This window comes from Carassius carassius, chromosome 15, assembly GCF_963082965.1.
Source record: "Carassius carassius chromosome 15, fCarCar2.1, whole genome shotgun sequence".
Lineage (NCBI taxonomy): Eukaryota > Metazoa > Chordata > Actinopteri > Cypriniformes > Cyprinidae > Carassius > Carassius carassius.
Window position 1 is genome coordinate 24824611 of NC_081769.1, and position 15469 is coordinate 24840079.

Sequence of the window (15469 nt, forward strand, 5' to 3'; positions counted from 1 at the left end):
CACACACACACACACACCTCTCTCCTACCATTGTCAGGAAGCTCCTTGAGCACTCCCTGCTCAATCAGTTCCTGTCTTGGCCTCCTCATCGACATCTTTCTTTCCAAAACTGTGGGGAGAACAAAAACATTATATAAAAAGATAAACTCACAATGGCACATGGTTGTCTACATCTTAATGGTTTTAAAAGCCCTAATTCAGGCTAATTCTGAATTTGAATAATATCCTTTGAATAACAAGAAATTTAAAACAAATCTGGACATCAGTAATAAAACCGATAAAAGGACAATTGTGTTTGCTTTTGTTAAACATTTTAGTACTGTGTTGGGTCAGCATTTGATTTCAGATATTGAGTCGTAAAACCAATTGTGACCACTGGGGATTTTGAAATCATCTCATTATTGTTCACGACATCTGAGAAATCATACATATCAACAAAGGAAAGAAAACATTAACAAACATTAGGCTGTGATTTAAGGAAAAATTTTAAGGAAAGGAAAGCTCTTTTCCAACACAAACATGAAAAGAAAAGAACAAAGGACCTTCTGAAGTTTCCTTAAACTTCTCGCTGCTTTTCTTCTTCCTCCACTTCCAGGGTTTGAAGATCTTACCCAGGGTAGAGAACTTGCCCTTGCGCTTGGGAGGAGGGGTGCTGTCCCCTGCCGTACCCTCTTCGCTCCCTGTGCTGCTGTACTGGAGGTCACCTTCATCATCTGGAGAAGAGACAGAGACTCATTCCCCTGACTGACCCATCAAACACAAGGCACATCAATGACTCCAAGAAGCCTTGGGTCAGATGGTTTACATAACTCAAACTTTGTGTTGCGCAGAGTTTACGTAAGCATATTATATATAGCATGACACATCAGGATGAATTATAATATTGTGCCATCAAACAAACATGACAAACATACTGTCCCATATATACAGCTGTGTCCTGTGCACTGGCTTGAATACAAATACGCTTTCATGCACAGAATACATGATACCACAACCCTTCTCCAACCTCAGTATCAAAACAAACTAAACTGCTGAGCCTCCTTAGAGTCACTATTGTTTCAGATCCCAACGCAGATTGTTTTCTGTCAGCTCTCATGACAAGACGAACGGATCCCCATTGTGGACCTCAATCACATCTCAGCATGGTGAGCTGGCCAGAGGCCACTGCTTCACCATGTTACACACTCACATTCCTATCAGGTCCTGCACTGCCAAGAGACTCACAATCTCACATCTTTGGCCCATCAAGTGGGTGCTGAATGTGTCTTTGAACATTCCGGTTGATGGGGCTGGCTGGGCCTCACTGCGCTCTCTTTTACACACTGATGAAGAAGCTGTGGAGTGCATCCCATAAGCACAGTGAGCACAGTTCCTGTTTAGCTGTGACAATTATAAAATACTGTCTGTATTGAAATACTTTGAAGTGAATTTTAAGTAAATTTTTAAATGATTTCTTTACCGTATTTTCCGGACTATAAGTTGCACTTTTTTTCATAGTTTGAATGGTCCTGCGACTTATAGTCAGGTGCGACTTATTTATCAAAATTAATTTGACATGAACCGAGAGAAATGAACTAAGAGACATGAACCAAGAGAAAACATTACCGTCTCCAGCCGCGAGAGGGCGCTCTGTGCTGCTCAGTGCTCCTGTAGTCTACACTGAAGACATAGAGCGCCCTCTCGCGGCTGTAGACGGTAATGTTTTCTCTTGGTTCTTGGTTCTAAATAAATGCGACTTATAGTCCAGTGAAACTTATATATGTTTTTTTCCTCATCATGACGTATTTTTGGACTGATGCGACTCCGAAAAATATGGTACTTCCGGAATAAACACTTTCAGACAATTTACTCACGTCATCCAAGATGTTCGAGTCTTTCTTTCTTCAGTCGAAAAGAAATTAAGATTTTTAAGAAAAACATTCCAGGATTTTCTCCATATAGAGGAATTCAATGGGAACCAATGGGGTGAAGTAGCAGAAACCACAGTTTAAATGCAGCTTCAAAGTGATCCCAGCTGAGGGCCTTATCTAATTTTCTATAAAAATGCTCATCTTGCACTAGCTCTGCGATGTGTGACTTCACACATTATGTAATCACGTTGGAAAGGTCACGTGTGGTTAGTTTGTTTCGTCTGTTTACAAACGTTCAAAATGGTAGGGTAGGGCAAAAACTCAAAAACTCAATGTTCATCTTCGGAACACAATTTAAGATATTCTGGGTGAAAACCTGGGGGCTTGAGATGGTCTCATAGACTGCCAAGTAAATAACAGTGTCAAGGTCCATAAAAGGTATGAAAAGTCGTCGTCAGAATACTCCATCTGCCATCAGACATGCAATCTGGGTTATATGAAGTGATGGGAACACTTTTTGTAAGTGAAGAATATATCAAAATACAAAAATAACGACTTGACTCTATAATTCCTTTGTCCATTATCCCTGTGGTGCAGATGACACAGAAGAGCATACGCAGCACGGTGATATGGAGTGACATAGAGGAGACTGTTGACGAAAGAAATTATCGTTATTAAAAAAATCTTTATTTTTGTTTTCTTCACTTACAAAAAGTGTTCCCGTCGCTTTATATAACCCAGATTGCATGTCTGATGGCAGATGGAGTATTCTGATGATGACTTTTCATACCTTTTATGGACCTTGACACTGTTATTTACTTGGCAGTCAATGGGACAGTCTCAAGCCTCCAGGTTTTCACCCAGAATATATAAAATTGTGTTCCGAAGACGAACGGAGCTTTTACGGGTTTGGAACGACATGGGGGTAAGTGATTAATGATTAAATTTTTATTTAAGAGGGGAGTATCCCTTTAAAGGTGCTGTATGTAAGATTGACACCGAAAGGTTAAATTAGGTATTGCAGTCCAAATTCAAAATATTGGAGAAGGGTTTTTTTTCACTCAGCCCCTCATCCTCAGATTTGAAGCTCACGCAGGTTGCAAGATTGACGACACCAACAGGAACGAGCGCACTTCACGATGAATAAAACTAAATACGCTGTGTTTTCTGCCAACTGGCAACCCAGGGTGGCGAAATACAATTGAGCAAACTGACAGTGGGCGTTGGGCAGTGGGTTTCGGCCCGGAACACACATTTTCAAAGGAGAATAAGTGACTGGAGTATTGCTTTTCAGATAAACAAGTATGTCAACTTAGCATGTTTCTTAAATATCTGCAACATATTATGGTATTTTTATGCTTTAGAAGAGTCAAAAACTTACATACAGCACCTTTAATGAAAATATTAATATTTTCCATGACTTTTTCAGACACCATTTCCTGATATTTTCAGGTATTGCAATGGGAACACTATTGGCTGTTTTTCTTTCAGTAAAATGTTTTTCTATAAAACATGGTATCTTAACCACAGGTGGATATAAAAACCTAAAAGAAAAACGAATAAATAAACCCAAAAATTAGATCTAGAAACCAGTCGCTTTAATTCATTAGGTGGCTGTTAGATGCCTATAACCATCCTGATCCATTCCTAATCTGCAGAATGTCAGATTTAGTAACCTTCATTTGTAAAGGGCTTTACTATAGTCTTTGGCACCGTGCAGCAGACATTCAAATATTTGCTAGGTCACTATATTTATACTACATAATACTTCTCTCTTACATTAAAATGGAAGTCATTTTAACATAAAGCCCAGTAAACACAGAATGCCCCTTGAGACCTAGTGTGTAAGATAAGTACACCACCTGCAACCCACAAATCAACATGGTGGAAAACCCATTAGAGCATACAAGGCAAAACGGGCAACATAAAGACTCATGAAGCTCAACAAACAGGTCCAAATTGCTCCTTAATAATTTAAACACTTACATGGTTTGTACTACATTTTAGTATGTGAATGCATCAGTCTACCTGGACTCCAGCTGCCATAGCAACTTGTTTGAAAGCAGCAAGCCATACAAGCGTTCACTTCCTTTCCTGTTTGACGTTTCCAAATCAAGAAGAATGTGAGGGAAAATGTTGAAGTAGGAGCACAAGTCGTATTGTGTTTATCCTAAAACACAATACGACTTAAAACAGACCATATATCCAACAGTTCAGATGGAAGATCGAATCTAAACAGGCAGTGCCACAACTCCCAAAAGTGTGAGGACTCTCAGTTCCTTGAGTACATAAGTAGTTTAAAAGCCAGAATGTCTCACAAAGGGAAACACTTTCATCCGAAAAAAGAGCTGCACCCATATACAGCTAAGAAACACCAGCAGTCGATCACATCCATAATCAGGTCTTAAAAGCACAGCCAGTGAGCAGTCCCAGCCTTTGGAAAAGACAATCAGTGAATGACGCACATCCACCGAGTTCGGTGAGAAAACAGACCAGTGTGATACGCAGATACCATCAGCTGCATTACACTTGAGCATGAGCAGCCCGAGTCAAGATATTAGTCCTTAATGGATCAGACATCACTAATAGCAGTGAGAAGTGAACTAGTAGGAAACAGATCCGGAAGACGGGGCTCTAAATGATACGCTGTGGAGCTAAAGATGTCACAGGGAGTGAGGTGTTTAAAGAACGAAAGGCTTTGACTAAATGGCAGGGAGAGATTCAGATTGCTTTGGAAAACAGAGGGGGCGAGGCCTGGGAAACGGAGGGAGGAAATGGCACTCCACCCTGATCCTAAAACAGGGAGTGGGGAGGGGAAGAGTAAGAGGTGAAGAGAACCAAATACGACCCCCTCCCATTCACCGCAGCGTGAAACGGGAAAACAGACAACGGCAGATAAAACAAACTCAACTGCACATCAATTAACGTATGTCGAGTCCATGATAAACAGATGTGCTTTAACTTTTATTTTATCAGACAGACGGATACTAACCGACTGCTGACCAAATCATATATGGATATTGTTTACTTATGATATTGCATTGGTACTTCAGGGCTACCTTTCAACTAACAACTACCTTTCAAAAGTTGGGGGACAATAATATATATTTTTAATGTTTTTGACAGTCTCTTCTGTTCACGAAGGCTGCATTTATTTATCCAAAAATGCAGTAAAACAGTAATACTGTGAAATATCACAATTTCAAAAGAACTGTTGTCTTTTTTAATACACTTTAAAATCTAATTTATTCTTGCGATAGCAAAGCCAAATTACAATATGAAATCAATCAATATTAGGGCTGGGATAAACGATTATTTTTTTAAACGATTAATCTAGCGATTATTTTTTTCGATGCATCGATTAATCTAACGATTAATTTTTCAGACCGATACGATTTTGATTATCTCCCCATTAATTGACTACTAACAATTTATACATGTTGATTTACATATCTGAATGAAAAAAACATGAATTCCTTAACATTGCAATATATGTTTATTGCTCTTAAAATTACAAAATAAAAGACTGACTAAGAATGCATTACTTTGCACTTGTATAGAGATAGCATTCAATAAAACCTTGAAGCCTTGAAAACACATAGCTTACTGAAACAAGCTTACTGAACACATAGGGTCTAGCTTACTGAAAAAAGTTCTTCTTTCAGATGAAAATAACAACAACTTGATGTCTAGCATTCAATAAAAAAGTTCACCCAAAATACTTGTTTAGAGCAATTGAAAGTATACAGTAACCAATGTAAACTTGAGGGCTTTAAGCTAATACAGAGAGTGCTTTTCCAAAAAATAAAAATTAACAGTGGGAGCCAGCAGCCTGTCATGGAGAAAAAAAAATCACCGAATGCTCCACATGAAACTTTGGCGTTCCGCCCTTTTTCTATCGTGTCTAATGATTTTGGTTAATATGCACGAGGGAGGGAGAGAAAGAGAGAGAGAGAGAGAGAGAGAGAGCAAGACAGCGCTCGTGTAGTTTGAAGACTGTGAGTGAAACTGCGCGTGAAACTTGGGTGTTTCGCCCTTTTTCTATCGTGTTTAATGATTTTGATTAATATGCACGACGGAGAGAGAGAGCAAGAAGCGCTCGTGTTGTTTGAAGACTGTGAGTGCGCGCGCAGCCGGGGCTCTCTCTCGTACGCGCTCTGTCACTGTCACTCACCGATCAAATAACGCTTTGACAGCCGCCAAAAAAAAGATCAATGCAGAAAAACCCCTGGATTGGTTATATAACGTTGGACAGAATGTTGATCCGGCCATCGCGTATATTCAGCGCACATAAGGTAAACGTTTTGCAAAAGTTTTTTAGAGAAATAAAAACAGGTCGACGAATCGATGCGCATATTTTGCGTCGACGTATTTTTTGCGTCGACGTCATCGATGACCTCGACGCGTTGTCCCAGCCCTAATCAATATGCTAATTAGACAATAAATGTTTCTCAGGCACCAACATTTTGTGGAACACAATATTGTGTGGAAACTATGATTCCTTTTTTATTAAAATAAAATATATAATATGAAAAAGAAAAAACATTACATAAATAAACATTAAAACATAACAAAAAATATAACAAAAAATAAAATAAAAATGGCATCACAACTCTGAAAAAGACAACATGAAATACTGGCAAGTTTTTCTTTTTAAAGAAGAAAAAGCATTATAATCTTGCACTCTGCAAAAATTTTAAAACAGGTTCAGTAGAAAATGTATTGAAGTATGAATCACTGCATGAGGTGTCTGCCGATATCAGCCCTATAACACACCAAATAAAGTTTAATCTGGACACACTCCAGTTCTTCCCACAGAATGATCCCAGTACTCTCAAAAGATGTTTAACTGTTTCTAAAAGGATGTGGCACTGACTGTTTATTCCACTATAATGAGTTCAGCTTACCCTCTATTGGCCAAGTGATTTGAAGATCCTCTCAGCTACATTACCTAACCAGACTGAAACAATCAAGCACTTAAGCAGAACAGCAAGAACTCAAAACCATTTTACACAGACCCACCACATCACATAGAGCAAAACAAATCCAACTGTCTTCCAAAGAGAACCTCACACTGTTCTTGCAAAGACCTCTCTGCATTCTGTCTCCCACCACAAAGGATTTTTTTTAACACATCTTACGTAAAGCCGATCCTTATGACCGATTAGTTGACTTGTCATTCAGGTAACCCACCAACTAGACTACTCTGAAAACATGCCCTAACATGAGTGAATGTGTGCATTTGTACATGCAACTGCAGAGCCAGAGGCTTGAGGTGTATATGCTAAGCAGATGAGAGGAGGAGTGTGTAGGCAGTTGTGTTGTCGGAAATAAGGCCGGCATTCAGCCTAGAGCAGCTTGTTTCATTATGTAACAGTCTGTCTCCGCAGGGAGAAACCATGAAGAGTCAATCACTGCCCTGCCGCTACACACCACCCCCTTATGCATTGCTGTATATGCACAAATAACTACAGTCTCTCATTCCAGACAGCCTTGTTTCTCAGACTTATTGAACATATAGTTTAAATCTCTGCTTTAAATTTTCAGAAAAGCATATTAGGAAAAACATACACCACATCGACTAGGTGAAGGGCTGCCTGAATCACTAGTTGACTTATCGACTGAAAGAATATCAGATTTGATTCTTAAGGGGCTTTAACATGAGATGCATTCTTGAAATCTCAAATAGGACTGTGCAATTAATCGAAATCGAAATAAAATCGTGGTATGAATGTGCGCGATTTCTAAATAGCTTTATAGCGCGATTTTCCGCGGCCCCGACCTCCCACAGTATGGTGTCTGAACCAATCAGGATATAGCGCGCCTAAGTGGAGCGCGAGAAAAGAACTGACTGGGCAATGGGCATGTGCCTAATCCAGGTTCACACACTCTGTCTGGGATGCGTAGCCTTTTTTTTGAGCCCATGTTATCAGATCAGAACGTTCACACTGCATGCAGTAAAAAGATGAGAACAGAAAAGGTTATAAATAGAAAGGTGCGAAAAGATTTAATATCTAGCGCATGAGCACAGAGAGAGATGTGAGTGCACAGGACACAGGTTGAGCGAGATGAGACACTTTTTAAGGCAGTGTGTATCTGAGCCTTATACAGTCTATGATCTGAGCACGCGCATCTGGTTTTGTTAACAGAGTAAAGGAAATATGTGTGCGAGCGGATAGATTCACGATCGTGCATTATTTTAATGTGCTTTCGTGTTACAATAATGCGCTCTCTTTGCTGCTTCTAAACCATGTACACATAACTTACTGTATACGCACTGCAGACGGAGTATGTGTGAACCTTGGGCAATAAATATATTGGGCAAAACATATAACACCTGAGGCACCGCTACAGTGAGCTTAATGACCAATGCATGGCAAAAAAATTGATAAAATGAAAAAATAAAAACAATCCCTGAACACGGGTTTTATTATTATTATTTTTTATTATAATTTTTTTCCATATGTCTAGACATTTAGTTTGACATCTTTACTTGGTGATTATTTTGACTTATGTCTGTTCTAGAGACATGTTACAAATTTTTGATAAAGCTCTCATTGGTTTTCTTTTGGAAATATGTTTCAAATTTATACTGAATGCATTTATGACTGTAAAGCATGTCTGTGTGTGTCAAAATCGTGATTAAAATCGAAATCGCTAAATTGATAAAAAAATCGTGATAGGTTTTTTTTGTCCATATCGCACAGCCCTAATCACAAACAGAGCAAACAAATTCAAAAACACACACGCAGCTTAACAAAGGAGCAGATCACAGGAGCTGTAAGACCTGGACTATTTTTAACTTGAAACAGCATATTAAAAACCTAACACTTGGGAGGAAATGCTTAAAATCCGCATGAGACATAATACAATGGCCAAAGAAAACTAAATACGTGTGCCTGAGGTGTAGTGTATGGTGGTGCGTTATAGGGCAGAAATAGAAAAGAAAATACCTGACATTTTCAAGAAGGTTTTACTGTCCGACAGCTAATAAATAAATAAACAAACAAACACATAAATTATACATGAATACATTTAATAACACATAAATGTTAAATTATATATATATAATATATATATATATATATATATATATATATATATATATAATATATATATATATATATATATATATATATATATATAATATATATAATATATATATATATATATATATATATATATATATATATATATATATCTATATATATATACATACACACACACAAACATTTAAAATAGTACATAATAAATATAACAATCTAAAATTGTAATTTAAACATATTAATTTAAATTATATCATATGGTTGTTAGACAAAATTGTGTCATCTCAATTTAGGACTGTTTTTTCTGAGCCTCCAATTGGACATGTTGTAAGGGATAAAAAGATTCAGATGCTTCCAGCGAATTGACATTTTGCCGCAAGGAGAAACCACTGCAAACAAATACAGAGGTAACAGTGAGCAGAGTCTACTGAGAGAACAAAGAATCCTGTATTGTGACATGAAACCTTGCCGTACTGTTTGATAACTTCCTCTGTGCAGTAACTGAATGTCAGCTGCGCTTTGTCTCCTTGTTTGTCAGCACTATCGGTGGCGTTTCACACCCTGCACTGGGGGAAACATTACAAAGATCATCGGGATACAGACTTCAGGCTTTTCTCAACAAACAGAAGGAAGGTTGACAGCTGAAGACCCGATGTAAAGCAAGATATATGGCATTTTGAGACTAGCTCAACAGCACTTTAATCGAAACAAAGAAGCTAGTGAGCAAAAACATGGACAAACAGTTTGGGTTTCAAAGTGTTGACTTTGCCTCCTGAATTAAAAGTCATTCCAAAAGCAAAAATTATATTAAAAATGAACAATATTGATCTGCTTCAAAGGGAATAACCAAGAATAACCCACAGTCAGCTCAGTTAATGATCACAGCTGACAAAAAGGTACAATTCCTGTAACTTCACACGCAATGTAAAATCATGTGAGTTCATTAATGAGGGCCAAAAAAGACAGAATGCTTAAGAATTTCTGCACAGATACTCAAAGACCCCCACCGCTCTCTCGCTCGTCTCCATGTCTGGTTTCCTTCCACTCACAGTCGAGACCCACTGCTGAGTCATAAGCAGTTCCTGCTGTGTTAAAGTCAAGCTGAGGTAATGCTTGCTGAGATTAATGCTTCTAAAACCTAGCGAGCTGCCTCACTGCTTGCTCCCTACATTGGCATCAGCTTTCTAAGAGAGTTTCTTGACTGCCTTGGAACCTCAAAACTTTGCATAGAGATTGCCATTAGCATGTTGTTGAGTAAATGAGCATAAAACACTTCTTAGAAAAACAAAGTCATACTGAGTCTGTATTTCATTTTTTTACTTCTAATCCTGCCTAACCATAGTGATCAGACTACTTGGTTAGTGACTTTGACTCTGAATCAATACAAAAATCAACAGTTTTGTGAACTGGAACAAAGAATTCATTAAAATTCCTCCCAAAAAAAACAAGAGATTTGTTCACAAATGTTTCCTTTTCTATTTACAAAATGTGTTCATCGGTCATGATTCTACACTCTTTTATCTTCTATCTACTTTGAAAACCCTCAAAGAACACATATACAGGAAGGTCATTATGCAATGCGCTCTTTGTTATGCCTGTTTTTTACTGAGATTTTAGCAGTGCATTTTGAAATTGCATTGTCTTAAAAGGACAGCCAATATGCAATGCAGCAGCTTGATTAATTTGCCTATTTTTTGGAACTACCTTCATGTCTGAAGTGTGCATATGATGCCTTAAAATGCTACGTCCATAGGCCTTCTTCTTGACTCACCCAAGTGTGCGCAGGAGTTTTGAGGTGCAGTCTCTAGAGGGAACGTCTGTCCCATGCTCCAGACCCCAAAGGGCCTCCGTTTGCAGCTCCTGCCCAGGTGCACCCCAGTGGACAGCAGCGGCAATCCAGTTTCCCTCAAACCTTCCGCTTTTTCTTTTGGCTTCAAAGAACCCCTTTCCTGTCACCTTCAGTCGATTTCATGCTTCCTTCCACTTTCCAAGTCAATGTTCCCAAACTCCCAATGTTCTCCTCCTTCTTTGAGTGGATCTCATGCCAACAGCCCTTTTTTCCCCTCCACTCCTCCTCCTGCAACTCTCTCCACCCCCTCTCCCTCTCTCACATGGGAACCTCCCTCCATAGCACTTTCTCTCCCCTCCACTCTATAAACGAGCTTGCAAAGCAGATCAGCATAAACAGACGGATGCCTTTATCATTCCTTTAAGCAGAGGTCAAAGTGCAAAATGTGTGTGGGGGCTTGCGTTTGATAATGAAAAGCAAAGAAGAAAAGAGCAAGGGATTTAAGGGAAGTTCTGCCAGCGGAGGGAGAAATGGTATCAGCTGGGAGAACATTTGACTTTGTGGTTATGGAAACACAAAAGCAAGAGGAACTGGTCATCAAAAACATCTAAAAACAGGTCATATGTCAGTGAACATTTTAAATGAAATGTGAATTTCCCTGACATTAATAAGAACATACTAACGACCCTCAAAAAGTACATGCTTTATAAACAGAAATGCTCGCCTTGCACTGTTGTGCTATGCATGTCCATGACTTCACGTAATACGTATTGGCTTTGAAAATGTCATGCTTGATGTTTACTGTGGAAGTTATGTGGACAACTATTATGATACTTTTGCTTAAAAGCTCCAGCCCCACGAAGCAAGTCTTCAACATTTCTCTTTTTGTGTTTCACAAAATAATTAAATATAGACAGGTCTGGAATGACATGAGGGGGAGTAAACAATGACAATGTTTTTTTGGGTGAAATATCCAAATCCAAATCCTTTTTAGGATTTATACCGACTATAGGTATTTGCCCTAAACAAACACTCAGTTTTACAAAAAAAAGAATAATAAAATAAATTATATTTTATTTTATATTATTTATTTATATATATATATATATATATATATATATATATATATATATATATATATATATATATATATATATATATATATATATATACACAATCTGGCTTCAGAAGTGGGCATTCAACTGAGAAGGCCTTGCTCTCATTTGTTGAAGCTCTAAGACTGGCAAGAGCAGAATCCAAATCTTCAGTACTTATCTTGCTTGATCTCTCCGCTGCTTTTGACACGGTTAACCACCAGATCCTCCTATCAACCCTACTGGCAAAAGGCATCTCAGGAACCACACTTCAATGGTTTGAGTCCTACCTATCAGATAGGTCCTTCAAAGTATCTTGGAGAGGTGAGGTGTCCAAGTCACAACATCTAACTACTGGGGTGCCTCAGGGCTCAGTTCTTGGACCACTTCTCTTCTCTGTCTACATGGCATCATTAGGTTCTGTTATTCAGAAACATGACTTTTCATACCACTGCTATGCTGGTGACACTCAACTTTACCTCTCATTCCATCCTGATGATCCGACGGTTGCTATTCGCATCTCAGCTTGTCTAACAGACATTTCTTCCTGGATGATGGACCATCACCTTCAACTCAACCTTGCCAAGACAGAACTGCTTGTGATTCCAGCAAACCCATCGTTTCATCACAATTTCACCATCAAGTTAGGCACATCAACCATAACTCCTTCAAAAACAGCTAGAAGCCTTGGAGTTATGATTGATGATCAGCTGACTTTCTCAGACCACATTGCTAACACTGTCCGATCCTGCAGATTTGCTTTATTCAACATCAAGAAGATCAAGCCCTTTCTTTTGAAACATGCAGCACAACTCCTTGTTCAAGCTCGTTCTGTCCAGGCTGGACTATTGCAATGCCCTCTTGACAGGTCTTCCAGCCAATTCTATCAAACCTTTACAATTAATTCAGAACGTGGCAGCAAGATTAATTTTTTATGAGCCAAAAAGAATACATGTCACACCTCAATGTTTATCAATTTGCACTGGCTTCCAATAGCTGCTCGCATAAAATTCAAGGCATTAATGTTTGCCTACAAAACTACAACTGGCTCTGCATCCATTTACCTAAATTTGTTACTTCAGACTTATGTGCCCTCTAGAAGCTTGCCCCCTAGAAGCTTGCGTTCTGCAAGTGAACGTCGCTTGATTATGCCATCCCAAAGAAGCACAAAGTCACTTTTCGGACTTTAAAATTAAATGTTCCCTCCTGGTGGAATGACCTCCCCAACACAATCCGAGCAGCTGAGTCCTTAGCCATCTTCAAGAATCGGCTGAAAACACATCTCTTCCATCTTTTTTTGACCCTCTAACTTAAACACTCACTATTCTAATTCTATTCTTTAAAAAAATCTACCTACCTTTCTAATCTTTTTGTATTCTATTTTCTTTTCATTTATTATGCAATTATATATGTGTGTGTGTGTGTGTGTGTGTGTGTGTGTGTGTGTGTGTGTGTGTGTGTGTGTGTGTGTGAAAAGATCTCTAACACTAGCTTGCTCTATTCTTTTTTTATTCTATCGGTTATTTTTTTATTTTTATTTATTTTTATTATTTAAAATCCCATGATACATGTACTTTGTTAACCTATCTGAGACTTGTTATAGCACTTATATATCATTGATCTTTTTGTTGTTTTTGATTGTTTCCACTGTCCTCATCTGTAAGTCGCTTTGGATAAAAGCGTCTGCTAAATGAATAAATGTAAATATATATATATATTAGTTTACTCTCAGTGATCAGCTGATCTGGACTCATGCCCTCTGCACTTCTGCAAATCTTCAAGAATGCAATTTTATCCAGCAGAGTACATTAGCAGAGAACAGGAATGTGGAAGTGTGTAGCTGTGTAACTTGACTACAGCAGATCGCACTCCTAATCCCATTTCCTACAGCCTGACATAACTTCTCATTCCACAGCATATAACAAAACGATTCCGTACCAAACCCCTGAATTACACTTATGTGTAGGCATGGGCCGGTATGAGCTTTTAACGGTATGATAACCTTGAGCAAAAATATCACGGTTTCACAGTATTGTTGTTACAGATCTGAAATGTGTTATTTTTAAATGACTGGGTAAAAAAAAAAAAGTTCCCGCTGCTGTTTTAGAGCAGCATACAGAATATTACAAACAGTAGAATTTGTTTATTTTTTTTTATTTGTTTCCTAAGAAAATAAAAATAAAGACCAACATCTTTAGTTAATCTAAATCTGTAATTAGTTATTTAATTGTAGTTATTTAATTCATATACATATCATTCATATCATTTAGTTATATAATAATAACCATACATATAATATGATTTAATAATAATTTAAAGCAAAAACAGAATGTTCTGACAAGCTTTGTGAAATTATACCACGTAAACTTTTCAGAAAACCACTGGAATCCTCCTCAAACAATGGACAGACCAACCTGGACTGTGTATTTGTTGGACATTATCTCGATGGAACTCTCAACTTCTCGTTTCTACATTGGTCTAATGTAAAAACTGTAAATTTATGGCTTTCAGCTTTAAATGTTGTCATCTTTTCTAAAATCTTTGTAAAAATTATTTATGTATTAATATTACTTAAAGGGGGGGTACATTGGTGTTTCATATATTCAGAGTTGATCACAGTGTTAAAGAGATGGATTCTCATGCTAAACATGGCCAATTATTTTATTATAAAAAAATAATTTGGAAGAATGACTGAGAATTTCTGTGCTGAAAATCTTACTTCCGGGTTGGTACAAGTTTCGGCTGATTTTTTTTCGATCGTGGATCTAATGACGTAGATGAGAGTGGAACTCCTTATATGAGCATTTCTCTCTGAAAAGTGTGCCCGCGCACACGTCGACCAGAGGAGAGAGAGACCGCGCACATCAACGCGCTTCATCGGGAAATCGTCGGCAACACTGCATAGGATTTGTTCAAGAATGCCTCCAAATAAGTGTGTTTTTGGATGTGAGGGAAAGTTTACCGTGTTCATCTTCCCCAAGAACCCAGCGTTACATGAACAGTGGATGCAGTTTGTTTTTCCAGGGCAGCAACGGACTGTAGCAAGTAGGGCTGCAACTAACGATTATTTTGATAACCGATTAATCTGTCGATTATTTTTACGATTAATCGATTAATCGGTTTATGTACTTATATTTTAGTTTTTTCCATTTTTTCCCCAAGTAAATTATTAATAAATGGTCTTTATCCTTCAGCATAGATTTTTAAGATATTTTAACCTAACTGTGTTAGTAATCCTTTGTCGAACTCTTCTGCAATCAGAACACTGACCCATACTCTAGCAAATTTCACAAGGAGATTTAAAATAATGTTTTCACCATGGCAGTCCTTAGAGCTCTAGTAGTTTAACATCCCGAACGAAGCTTATTAAGGAATCTTTCAGAACATATTTTCACGAAGAATAAGGATAAAACAGAATAAAATTGCAGTGCATTGTATTTTATTATTTACTGGGAAACAGCTTTACAGCTTTTGCTGTGAAATTGTAAACAATCCTTCGAATAAAGTGCCAGTGACATGAAACCTGAATGGAACTCACATTTTAAAGTAAAATCCATCAGAAGGTTGTCCAGAAAAAAAAATTGGACAGTCACACACAAAAAACCTGCTGTGTGAAAAAGAGCAGTGAATACTTAGAAAAAAAGTGCATTTCAAATATCTTTAAATATTTACCTCTCTCATTCAGTCATA

At 37.9% G+C, this 15469-nt stretch overlaps 1 protein-coding gene across 8 annotated transcripts in view; it reads right to left on the reverse strand.

The window, feature by feature from the left end:
• Positions 1–15469, reverse strand: part of phactr4b (phosphatase and actin regulator 4b) — a 47768-nt gene that overhangs the window by 17392 nt on the left and 14907 nt on the right. For 2 of the 8 annotated variants that reach the window (XM_059568174.1, XM_059568175.1), the window contains exons 4-5: positions 543–713; positions 29–109 (exon numbers count right to left, since the gene is read on the reverse strand). In XM_059568174.1, coding sequence (XP_059424157.1) covers positions 29–109; positions 543–713 — 252 coding nt within the window. Of the gene's footprint in view, positions 1–28; positions 110–542; positions 732–3878; positions 4524–8803; positions 8838–10667; positions 10997–15469 lie in introns of those variants that run through there. The other 6 variants (XM_059568177.1, XM_059568176.1, XM_059568171.1 and 3 more) reach the window with 6 other exon arrangements.